This window comes from Lontra canadensis, unplaced genomic scaffold, assembly GCF_010015895.1.
Source record: "Lontra canadensis isolate GAN:19392208 unplaced genomic scaffold, GSC_riverotter_1.0 scaffold189, whole genome shotgun sequence".
Classification (NCBI taxonomy): Eukaryota; Metazoa; Chordata; class Mammalia; order Carnivora; family Mustelidae; genus Lontra; species Lontra canadensis.
Window position 1 is genome coordinate 1,083,589 of NW_022631183.1, and position 11,741 is coordinate 1,095,329.

An 11,741-nucleotide genomic window follows, 5' to 3' on the forward strand; every position below is an offset into this window, starting at 1 on the left:
CTTTCTAACCTCATCTACAGGTCAGTTTTGACTTGGGAAAGGTACAAATAGGAATTTAGGCCACACTCGTCAAAAGTATCAAAAATAACTTACCATTTTCAAGTTACCATACTGTATCTTACAAATTGACATTCCATTGATCATGGTTACAAGTAATAGTATCATTTCAACATATGTAATTTTTACTTTTGCACTTTTTTCTTTCCATTACTCTTAAACCAGGAAGAAGAAAATGAAAAAAAAAAAGAAAATATTCCAATAACATTTTAATAGCTTTCAAACTGTTACCTCAGATTATGCAAGGATTTTCTCATAGGATTATTTGAAAAAATAATGGAAATTAAGAAAGCATATTTCCCCCAGGAAGAGGGACCTCCTGAAATAATACAAATAAGCACATATAACTGGGCCAAGTACTGTTAACCAATGACTCCAGGATGGGAAAAAGTAGGTAAAAAAGATAAAACCAGACAACCAATAGCAAAAAAGATAGCAAAGGCTCATAGTTATATATGACAGTGAGATCAAGTTTAAATAATTATTGGCCTCTTTGCTCTCAAGTGATGTGTGGTTGTATTGTAGGTAGGAGGATGAGAAGTGATTTGCCACAGCCCTGTACCCTCAACAGAGAGAGTTCTGCTTACCTGCTTTTGAGAACTGGTTCAATATCATGTTAGCATTTAAGGAGTAAACTAAACAGTCCACTTCAAAAACAAACAAACAAACAAACAAACAAACCAAAAAACCCTACACCAACAAAGAAAAAGCTGCCCTTATTTAGGTGGAAATTCAAGATCACTAACAATCTGTCAGGGCACATATGAACTCTACAAGTCTCATGCTTCTGACTCTTGTCTTCAAGTCCCCAAACTGGAATAAAACCAGATAAATGCCTGAGGAACCACTTCACACCCCAAACACGTGCAAACTTTGTTCAACAGAACAGTTTACTGCCAAAATGGAGTTGGCAGAAGTTTGGAGCAAAGGCCCCCAGGCTGCATGATTTGCTGGCACCAGAGAGCTTAAAAATCTCAGCATAATACTGCTGAGTTTGAGCTCTACCAATTTGCGTGAGACTCTCCAAGTTTGACCTGAGAAAGATGGAAGCCATCAAGAAAGACTTTATTAATATTTCGTCCTCTACCCAGAAATAATTTGATTTCCCATTCCTGATGGTCATACTTCTACATTCTTTGGTAATTTTGTTTATACTGTAAATCTAACACACTCTATTTTGAAATGCATGTAAATCCAATTTTGTTTGGTTGCTTAGATAAAGGGGGTACAGGAAGAATGACTGTAAATATACAAAATTATGACAAAGTTCTACTAAGAGAATACTCGATCCAAATAGTCCCCATACATCACAATTTATTGCCCTCAAACACTGTGGCAGAAATTAAGATATAGAATAACTGTAAGTTGCTATCAGTTTATATGTAGTTGAGCTTGTATTATCACTTCTCTGAGTTTCAGCAATGGTGGTTTAGTCTGTATATGAACAATTTACGAAATGAGAAAAGGAGCCAGGAAGAGTTCTTCTCTTCCACAAAGGTTAATGATAGGTTGTTATTCGGGATCTTCACAAGTCCGGTCCGGTTTAATGAAGAAAACTGCACCCCAATTTTAAAATAGTCAGGGGTGCCTGGCTGGCTCAGTCTGTAGAGCATGCAAATCTAAATTTGGGGGGTCATGAGTTCAAGTCCCATGTTGGGGGTAGAACTTAAAAAATAAAATAAAATTGTAGTTAGAATACTGGCAACAATACAACTAGCAAGTTTAATAATAAGCAAGAATTTACAAAAATTCTTAATATGCAGTATTGATAAAGTATGGTTTGCTTTGGAAGGTTATCTTGTGCTGGTTCAGTACAAGATCAAGTTTAGAGTAAAGATGCTACTTGTTCCTCATACAGCTAGAAAAAGAAAAAGCTTTTTAAAACCTTTCAAATATTTTCTCTCAGTAACTCCATGTATTAACCTCTTTTGAAAGGCTTTCTGTTCTTCCTCCTTTGGAACTTTCTAAGTATTCTAATTCTCGGGGATGATTTCATATGTCTAATCTCCACAACAGAGCGGGATGCATTTAGGACAAAACACTCTTCTAGGATATCAAGTTGCAGAAGACTGTAGTTTTAAGGATATTTATATAGTAGTGCTGCCACCTAAAGATGAGGTGAATAAAGAAGCAATTCAAAAGAAATGACCCATCATTCATTAAACTGTCTCAAAAATTTTCTTACCTCTAACTAGGGATTAATAAACATTTTGCAGTTAGTATGGAATCTGAACTGTTCCACAATAACTTATTGCTCAGCTGTAGTTTCCTATGGCAGAAAACTCCAACCTCAAACCTTTAGAGTCCTCTGTGAATTGGGGTCTCCAGGAATACCTCCCAAATTTGTTTCAGACATTAGGCACTGCCTAAAATACAGGGGGGAAGAGGAGGAGAAGGACGGCATCCAAAGATACCTGGAAGTAAACGATTGAAGGATTTCTGGCTTAGTGGATAAAGTAAGCAATAATAGACCTAAGGTGTTTCTCTCTGTCGGTGACAGACTCCTTGCAACTCTGAACAACCGACTTTTATTTTTGTAACTCGATTTTCTCATCCACAAAATGGGGTTAATTTCAACTCACTCCTACTTGCCTCAGAGGCTTAACTAGATAAACTTCCTAAAAAAGTCTGGTCCTAATAAATTAGTGAGTTTAAAAGTCTAATGTTGCCTAATAAAAGGGTATTTTACTGTATATTGGAAGGTAACTTCAAAATAAAATATACCCAGTTAAATAAGTTAGGACAGTGACTAAATTTTCCTAAACTACAGGCTGACTTCTCTGAGACCTATTTAAATAATGATAAAGATGGTAAGGCAGCTTTCTATTTATTTGCAGCTAATAATTTTTAATTGATCCATCTTCCACGTATGCAATGTGACAGGATGGAGATGTGACAGCGTACAAAGTGAGGAAAAAGTTACCGTGCACCAAAAATCTTGTCAAACTTGGTAAGATTTCAAGAAAACTCTTAAAGGACAAATTTTATAGTTCTGCATTTCGCCCTAGCGTAGCAATTTATGAAAATTAACTCGCCTCTTACACTTTTCTCCTCTCAGCCCAAGGACGCATAAATAATATTTATCAGGGCTTTGTCCTTAGTCACAGTCCCTCGAAGGGGCCCAGTTTCACCTACACTGCGTGGGAGGCTGGGCACCAGCCCCACGCTTCCTGTCAAGGATTCCTGGGGCTAAAGCCCGAACGTGGTCTCGCTCTTTCTTCTTTATGCTAATTCTGCCCTTCTAGCCCTCTCCGCGGGCGTCCGAAGGCCAAGGTGAGACCCTCCCGGAAGATGAAAGGCCTATTGCCTCCTGAGACCTGCGGGCGGAACAAGGGCGGGTGGAGAGGGTGACAGAGTGGTAGCTGCACGGATAACGACGCTGAGGGCCCTAAGTTGGAGCTGATGCAGGCCCTACGGGGTTCTAGCCCCGCCTGAGCCTAGCTCCAGCCTTCAAAGCCTAATGAGAGTAAGTCCTCCTAGGGGCGCCACGGGCGGTGAGTGGAGGAAGTGCGGGCAAAGAGGCCACAGGCAGCCCCCTCCTCAGACGCGCCTCAAGGCCTGGGCCGTGGGCTGTTGACGCGCCAACGGCGAAGGCGCGCGCACGCGCAAGAAGGGGGCGGAGGGAGCGCGCTCCGCGCCCGCCGCCGCGGCAACTGAAACGGAGGGACGCGAGGGCGGAGGGCGCGAGCCACGGGGGGAGGATGGGGGAGAGATGGTGGGTAACGCGGAGCGCGCGCTGACGTCGCTCGGAGTCACGCACGGAGCGCCGGGTTACGCGCCGACGTCTGGCTGCCACGACTTGCCGTCTGCGGCGGCGGCGAGCGGATCCCGCAGGGGAAGGAGGAGGAGGAGGGAGAGCCAAGGGGGCTGTGAGTGAGCGGGAGAAGCAGAGTGTGAGCCGGACTTGCCCGCGGGAGGGAGAACGAGCGAGAGCCGAGCCAGCCATCCGAGCCGCCTCCTCCTCCTCCCCTCGGCGTCCCGCCCCCGCCTGCCAGCCCGCCCTCCTTCCTCCTCAGCCGGCAGAGCCCGACTGAGGCGCCGCTCGGCTCGCGCCGCTGTCCAGGACAGGTGTGCGCGCGCGCGCCCTCCTCCCCCCTCCCCCTTTCCTCGCGCCAGCCTAGCGCCTGCCTAGCGCGCGCCTTCCCTCCTTCCAGCCCGCGCCCTCCCTCACCTGCGGCAGGACAGCGCCCGCCCGCCCGGGTAAGCCCCTCGCGACCTTCCCTGCTGGCACTGCCACAACTCGAGGTGCTGCCCACCCCGTCCCCTTTAATTGCGCTCGTATGCCCCAGGAATAATTACTGTACCATCGTAGACATCCTCGCACCCTCCCTCCGGGGACTCTGGCAGTGCAGCAACATCCCCCCCCCCACCCCCGTAGCGCACGAACGAACGAACGAACTCCCACCTCCAAAAAAGAACAAAATCACACGCCCCTTAAAAAAAAAAAAAAAAAAAAAAAGACAATCCTACCTCCGCAGACACTTGTAGACCACCAGTGGTGACGTTTGCTTAGCAATCCCTAAGCCCCATTTCCCCTGGCCACCTTCGCCCGGGGCCTGGGACAGTGCGCCAAATGTGGCCGACACTCCCTGCACAGCAACCCTGGCAGGAGGGGAGAGGAAGGAGGGTTCTAGGCTTCACTACCAACCCCTCCTCTTCTCTGTTCAACCCCCACCCCCGCAATGCATACACCCGCCCAGGATGCGTTGTAAAAATAAAAAATAATACATTGGTGCTGACATCGCAGATGAAGGCAGGCCCAAGGATGGGTGGTCCGAACAAGGCATTTTCGGAGCTAGGTCAGCTCAACAGTCTCCTCTGCTTTTGTTTGGGGGCAAAAGGAACGGATGCGAAGCTGGAGGGTCTTCCCTTTGAGTGACAGTGGGCTCCGGAGGCGGTTTGAAATGTCTGTAGAAGGGACCCCCACAAATACATCTGCCTTGTTTCCGAACTTGGGTAGAGAAAGGTCCAAGTCCGGCTAGGGCAACTTTCTTTGGCTCCTTGCTGTCTACCCCTGAATTAATGCCACCTTCATTTCCGCTGTCTGTGAGGGACCCTCTTAAGGGTTCCAATTCGTTCTGTCGGGCCAGGTGCTTTTGGAGAGCTTTTTGGCATTAGTGTCTATGCTTGTGTCCCGTGTCCTTGGAAGGGAGGTCCCAGTGCTTTACAATAGACGGAATTTGGTTTGACATCTTTTGGTAGACTGTCAGAGGAGAAAAGGAATTTTTTTTTTTATTACTTCAAGACCCCTACTGCTTCCAACCGAAACTGACGTTTGCGAATTGCGGCTTTGAAAATTGGAGTGTTGACTAGAGTGTGGAGAGTTGCTGATTTCATTCCTTTGGGTACTAGTAAAACCTTTTAAGTATCAGCCGGAAGAGAGTGAGCTATTGACATTTGCATCGGTTCTGTTTGGGCCTTTTGGGTACATAAAATGTCGGGTTCTCAGAATCTTTGATCGAATTTAGAATGTGTGCTACGTTTATTTAACTCTTTTGCAAATGCTTAAAATGAAAACATTTTGTGAAGTGAGAGGATTCTCTTCAGATTTTGAATGTTTAATTCATATCTTTAAACATTAAAATAGCATTGGAGAGGCATAATTTCAAAGATTAGGTGAGCTATAGGAGGACGATAATGCTTTTTTTAAAAATGATTGATGAAATACTATTACTATTTGTCTTTGTTGTTGTTAAACGTTAACATTTACTTTACCCTTCATTTTTCTGATAGATAGCCCTGAGAAGAAATGGGTAATTCCTCCACTTTAAACCCTTGCAGTACAACATTCCAGTTAGTTTTAATGATTTGAGTATTGAAGATAATTGTCTAGTTTAAGACAGGTATTTACCCTAAGTAGTACTTGACAACACAATTTCTAATATTCTTGCTTCTCTTTTATTTTGGAAATCTGTGGTATTAATCAGCATATTGTTTCTGTTGGGAACTCCATAATCGAAAGGGTTTATTACCCAGGAGTAGATTCTCTCCCTCCAAGTTTATTTTATACGTATGTGTTAATTTTTACTTTTAAAGACTAAAGCTGAATTAGATTATTTCAGAATCACCAGAATCACCCGTAGTTAAGGCTGAGGAAGACTGAGGCTTTTTTCCTTCTTGTTCTGCCTAATGTTTGTTTCACTTATGAACGATTTTTTGTTAGTAAGAGTTTGTTAACGACATAGAGATAGTGGGATTAAAAATAAAGCAATCTCTGTTCTCTTCAAAATGTGTGTAGTATTAATAAAAGAGCACAAGAAATCTAAAGATATTTATCAGGTTTTTTAAAGTAAGCAAACTTTGAGTAGAAATAGAATATTATTTGATGATTTTTAATTAATACCTATATTTTGCTGCATATTAATATATTTCGTTTACCATTTGCCTTTTCTACATTGTATTGAAATCATCAGTTTAATTTTACAACTGTTTGTTTCAAAATAACAAATTCAAAAAGCTAGACACTAGAACTGACTTCATTTTCCAAGTATATTATTTAAGTAATTAGCAAATGGCTAGAAGTCTTTTCAAATCTATAGATTTTCTCATGGAGTTTCAATGTTAGGATCCAAATCTAATTTTGAAATTCTTTTTAAGGTTCTAAACTTTTCAAATCTACAGATTTTCTAATGGAGTTTCAATGTTAGGATACAAATCTAACTTTGAAATTCTTTTTAAGGTTCTAAACTTTTTAAGGCTTTACACTGAGTCAATATCCATTCCTCCCAGACTGTTAAGACTACTGTATTCTGTTGCCTAAGGAAAGCCGCCTTTCACCACCATGCCCTCCCCAGTCCGACCAAAGCCCCACAGTTACAGGCTTATCCTGAAATTAACTTTTTGAGTAGTGAAAATGTACTAAATATCCAATTTACCATTGAATTATTTTAGAAAAGCCATTGTTAACTTTTTTATCTTTTAGATACATTTGTAAAATAGGAGAGAAACTGGTAGTATATAATGACAAAAATTTTATACATATATAACAAATAGTGTAACATAAATAAGTGCATATTATGTGGAGAGGTCCAGGTCTCAGTCTTTTGCTGATTTGGGCTTAAAATTCCCAGTGTAAGCATGCAAATGATATTTAACTTGTGCTTTGTCTAGAAACTTCATCAGTTGCCTCTGCGCTGGGGAACTAAGAACTCAGTTTCTGGTGACAGATACCTTTTAAGAAAATCAGGGTGTTCCCAAACTCAAACCGTTTCAGAACCCCTGAATGCAAATATTTGGGACAGAGAGCAAGAAATTTAGACTCTAAAGTTGTTCCAAGAAGACGAGCAGTTTTAAACCGTAGTTTTCTGTCCTGGAGGAAGCAGTCATTAGTGTGGAAGAATGGGAGGCGCGTGTCCCTTCTTGCGTGTCCCTTCTTCGCAGTCCCATTGGGCTTCTTGCTGCTGTGAACTCTCTTGAAGGGGCAAGGGCTTGGTTCTGCGCAAGGTAAACCCCAGAAGAAGAGCAGGAGCTCTTCTAGATCAGACTTATACAGATCTTAGCCTCATTTTACAGCTGGAAACGTAATACCCTGCCCTGCTCTGTGTGAAGACCCTGCCACTAAGCCTTTCTGTCCCAGTTTGGGGACAGGGTCTATCCAGGGTCCTGATCGCTACTATGTGAGCCTGGAGGAGCCACTGCTCTTTCTCACTTAAAATTTTGCGCAGTCGGAAGTTCGCCAACAGTGCTCTCTCCCCTTCCCTGCGGACTTGGGGACAAGGGAGGGAGTTCAGAAAAATCAGCACTAAAAGGGTACTACGTGAATCCGGAGGATGCCCCTCCGCTCCCAGCAACTAAGGAGAAGTTTTTTTATGTGGCCCAAAGTCCAGATTTCTGTCTCTCAGAATGGGCCTCCCCCTCAGGGAATCATTTCAGGGACTACTGGACAGGTGGGTGGTTCTGGGGCTGGTTCCCACAGGACTACTCCAGTTTGCTCTTTGGTAGCCATCGTGCTTTGCCCTGTTTCTTGCTCTTTAGCGGGAAGTAGCAAACATCAACCCAGAACTAAAGGAGCTAATATGGGTAGAACGGGACCCTTGCTAAGAGAAAAGGGAAGCTGTGAATACTTCGCAGGCAGGTTTGCCTAGGTGATGAAAGGATATATTAGGAGGCTTTGAGGGCTCAGTCATTGACAAGGCTTATGTACTAGAAGGGTCTGGGTTTCTTGATCATTACTTGATCTACCCCTTTGTTTTCCAGGAAGCTTTGCGCAGCTATGTACTCAGCTGTCTCTGGGGCTGAATGAGGGAGGCAAGACTCCTTACTTTGGGGGTTGAGGGATGTTCAGTGGGAATGGAGCCCACAAATGGGACAGACACACTGTTCTAAGGATGAAGGCAACAATCCATGCTTGAGAAAGCCAGGAGTAAGGCTGTGAGGTCTGTATCCCCTGAGCCCGGTGCAGAAGGTGATAAGGAGAGTGTAAGCGGGATCTGCCGGGGTTCCCCTGGAGATAGGCCTTAGCTTTCCCTCAACTGTTAGAACTACAGACTGCGGGGAGGGGTATGAGCATTTGCTGTATATCTAGGAGAAAGGAAACAGGCCCCAGATTATGCCTTAGATCTAGAAAGATGGAATTCACTTATTTCCGAACCCCTTTCCGAGACCAGACACCCCCTTTAGCAGTCACTGTCCAAAGATTCATTGGTTAATTCGTGGTTGGTAACCTAGCTGTCACCTAAAAACCATTAATCACTTAATGTTTTACTTTTTGAGAGGTGGGGGCTCTCTTTGACACTTTAATAAGAGTTTCTGAGAGGAGGGGTAAAAGAGGCTAGCGAACCTGCGTTAATGAAACCCGTAAGGAACTGCGTTTCCCAGGAAATTCCTGACATTTTTAGCTCGTGAATTTCCTAAATCTTGCTTGGTTTTCTCCTCCATTCTGGGTCCTTCCAGTGGGGAACAAGAGTGGGTCGGGGGCTGAAGCCTCGGTGGGGCCTGGTTCATCCGCAGAGCTGGCCGGCAACCCAGGTTGGGCTCAGCCTTGAGCAGGGTGTCCCCCTTCCCCAAATCTCGGAAGGAGGAGGGGGAGGCAGGCGGGTAGTTGTGGTCCCAAAGGGGGCTGGTTGATGGTTTTTGGGTGAGTGTGGGGTTTCTTTTTGATTGTTGCTGGGGGGGGGGAAGGGCAGAGCCAACGCGAACAGGCACTGCGGGCACCCCGGCCCTGGTGCGACTGCCGTGCTCTGCTCGGCTCCCCCCCCGCCGGTGAGTGCGCCCGCCCGCCTGCCTGCCCGCCCGCCCGCCCGACTGTGCGGGGCTGCGGTTGGGGGGAGGGGGGAGTGGGATCATCTGAGGCCAGAGCCGCTGCCGTGCGCGGGGAGGGGGAGCGGCGGGAGCGAGGGGAGGGACGGGCTAGGTGTCTGCTGCTCCGCGCCACTGCTGCCCGCGCCCCGTCCTCATCCCAGGCAGCCCCTTCTGCGCTAAGGGTTACCGCCGCACCATCTCTCCTGTTCCTTGCCCGCCTCTGCGGCCAGGGCTCTGCGGTAGGAGACAGCCCAACCAGGCAGTGGGTGGGCCTGTCTGGGTTTGGGTTTGGGTCTGGCTGGGGCCCACAGGGGTGGGTGGCCGTGACTTGGTGTCCCCTGTCTGCTGCGGGCTCACTTGCCTTTCACAGGCCCTTCCCCCACATCCTCTCTTTGGGGTCACTGGAAAGCTAAGCTCAGGCCTGATCCCTGTGCTTAGTATGGCAGTCCCCTTCTAACCCCTGGTCCCCCAACTCCCTGGGCCGAGGCCGCTCAGGGTCTGGCCAACAGCGACAGCCACAGTGGTGGTGGCGGCAGCAGCTGCGACGCGGCGCGTCCCCCCCCCCCAGCCAGGGGTGTGGGGTGAGGGCCGGCGGGTGGGCGCCGCCTGGCGGGCGGGCGGGCGGGCAGGGGGCTGGCATCAGGGACGGGGCGCATGTCACGTGCTGGCGGGCGGGTGGGCGCGTACAGTAGGGCGCCCTGCTACTGTACTGGGGAGTCAGTGCCCTGTTACCGGGTCTCGTCTCTCCCGCAGATCTCGCGAGAGTGGCTGACTGGCTGTGGGGGTTGCGGCGGCAGCAGGCGGAGCCGGGGAGGGAAAGCAGCGGCGGCTGAGGCGACTGAGGCGGCGGGCGGAGCGGCAGGCGGCGGCGGCGGCGCGGCGGCGGAGCGCAGCATCATGGCGGACCGAGACAGCGGCAGCGAGCAGGGTGGTGCGGCGCTGGGCTCGGGCGGCTCCCTGGGGCACCCAGGCTCGGGCTCGGGCTCCGGCGGGGGAGGTGGTGGCGGCGGGGGCGGCGGCGGCAGTGGCGGCGGCGGCGGCGGGGCCCCGGGGGGGCTGCAGCACGAGACGCAGGAGCTGGCCTCCAAGCGGGTGGACATCCAGAACAAGCGCTTCTACCTGGACGTGAAGCAGAACGCCAAGGGCCGCTTCCTGAAGATCGCTGAGGTGGGCGCGGGCGGCAACAAGAGCCGCCTCACTCTCTCCATGTCAGTGGCCGTGGAGTTCCGTGACTACCTGGGCGACTTCATCGAGCACTACGCGCAGCTGGGCCCCAGCCAGCCGCCCGACCTGGCCCAGGCGCAGGACGAGCCGCGCCGGGCGCTCAAGAGCGAGTTCCTGGTGCGCGAGAACCGCAAGTACTACATGGATCTCAAGGAGAACCAGCGCGGCCGCTTCCTGCGCATCCGCCAGACGGTCAACCGGGGGCCCGGCCTGGGCTCCACGCAGGGCCAGACCATTGCGCTGCCCGCACAGGGGCTCATCGAGTTCCGCGACGCTCTGGCCAAGCTCATCGATGACTACGGAGTGGAGGAGGAGCCGGCCGAGCTGCCCGAGGGCACCTCCTTGACTGTGGACAACAAGCGCTTCTTCTTCGATGTGGGCTCCAACAAGTACGGCGTGTTTATGCGAGTGAGCGAGGTGAAGCCCACCTACCGCAACTCCATCACCGTGCCCTACAAGGTGTGGGCCAAGTTCGGACACACCTTCTGCAAGTACTCGGAGGAGATGAAGAAGATTCAAGAGAAGCAGAGGGAGAAGCGAGCTGCCTGTGAGCAGCTCCACCAGCAGCAGCAGCAGCAGCAGGAGGAGACTGCCGCTGCCACCCTGTTGCTGCAGGGTGAGGAAGAAGGGGAAGAAGATTGATTAAACTGAATGGAAAAAAAAAAAAAAACCCACACACACATGCATACACACACACAGCCACACACAGAAAATATACTGTAAAGAAAGAGAGAAAATAAAAAGTAAAAAAGTAAAAAAAAAAAAAAAAAAAAGAAATAACTGTTAACTCCAAGGGAGCACCACCCACAGAACCTCCACCAACTGACAGTTTCTCTTCCTGACTTGCCACCCATCGCTGGATGTTGTCCACTTTATCCACCATATAAAACAGTAAGCAGCTGCTAAAAACAAAAAACAAAAAAAATACAAAAAGTAATAACATTATATGAACTGTGTTTCCTACTTGATTAAAAAATATAAAGAACTGAGTGTTTATTTCCCTAATTAACCAAGAACTTTTGTACACGTTTAAGCTATTATTATTAAAAGTGTTTGCAAAATGGTCAAGATTATAATATTGCTGAATTATATAAAAGTCCTTTTCATGTTGAGCTAACATTTGACTTTAGCACAAAAAAGAGATATTTTAGAACACGTAAAATAATATTTTTAGTTTTTCTCATTTTGTTACCAAATTTCAAACCTTACATGGAGGTTAT

General features: G+C 47.7%; 1 protein-coding gene across 3 annotated transcripts; it reads left to right on the forward strand.

The window, feature by feature from the left end:
* The first annotated feature begins 3,828 nt into the window (after positions 1-3,828).
* PURA (purine rich element binding protein A) lies at positions 3,829-11,206 on the forward strand. Of its 3 annotated transcripts, none has more exons than XM_032847508.1 (2): positions 3,829-4,257; positions 10,051-11,206. In XM_032847508.1, exon 2 carries the CDS (start codon positions 10,195-10,197, stop codon positions 11,161-11,163), a length of 969 nt encoding a protein of 322 aa, XP_032703399.1. In that variant the 5' UTR covers positions 3,829-4,257; positions 10,051-10,194; the 3' UTR covers positions 11,164-11,206. The 3 variants fall into 3 exon arrangements, with proteins under 3 accessions (XP_032703399.1, XP_032703401.1, XP_032703400.1); XM_032847510.1 differs by having other exon boundaries at positions 3,829-4,125; XM_032847509.1 differs by lacking the exon at positions 3,829-4,257 and adding an exon at positions 9,405-9,536.
* Positions 11,207-11,741: the final 535 nt, after the last annotated feature.

What these genes read in the sequence shown, in the direction of transcription:
- PURA (XM_032847508.1), top strand. Translation starts at nt 10,195, where the DNA reads ATGGCGGACCGAGACAGCGGCAGCGAGCAGGGTGGTGCGGCGCTGGGC.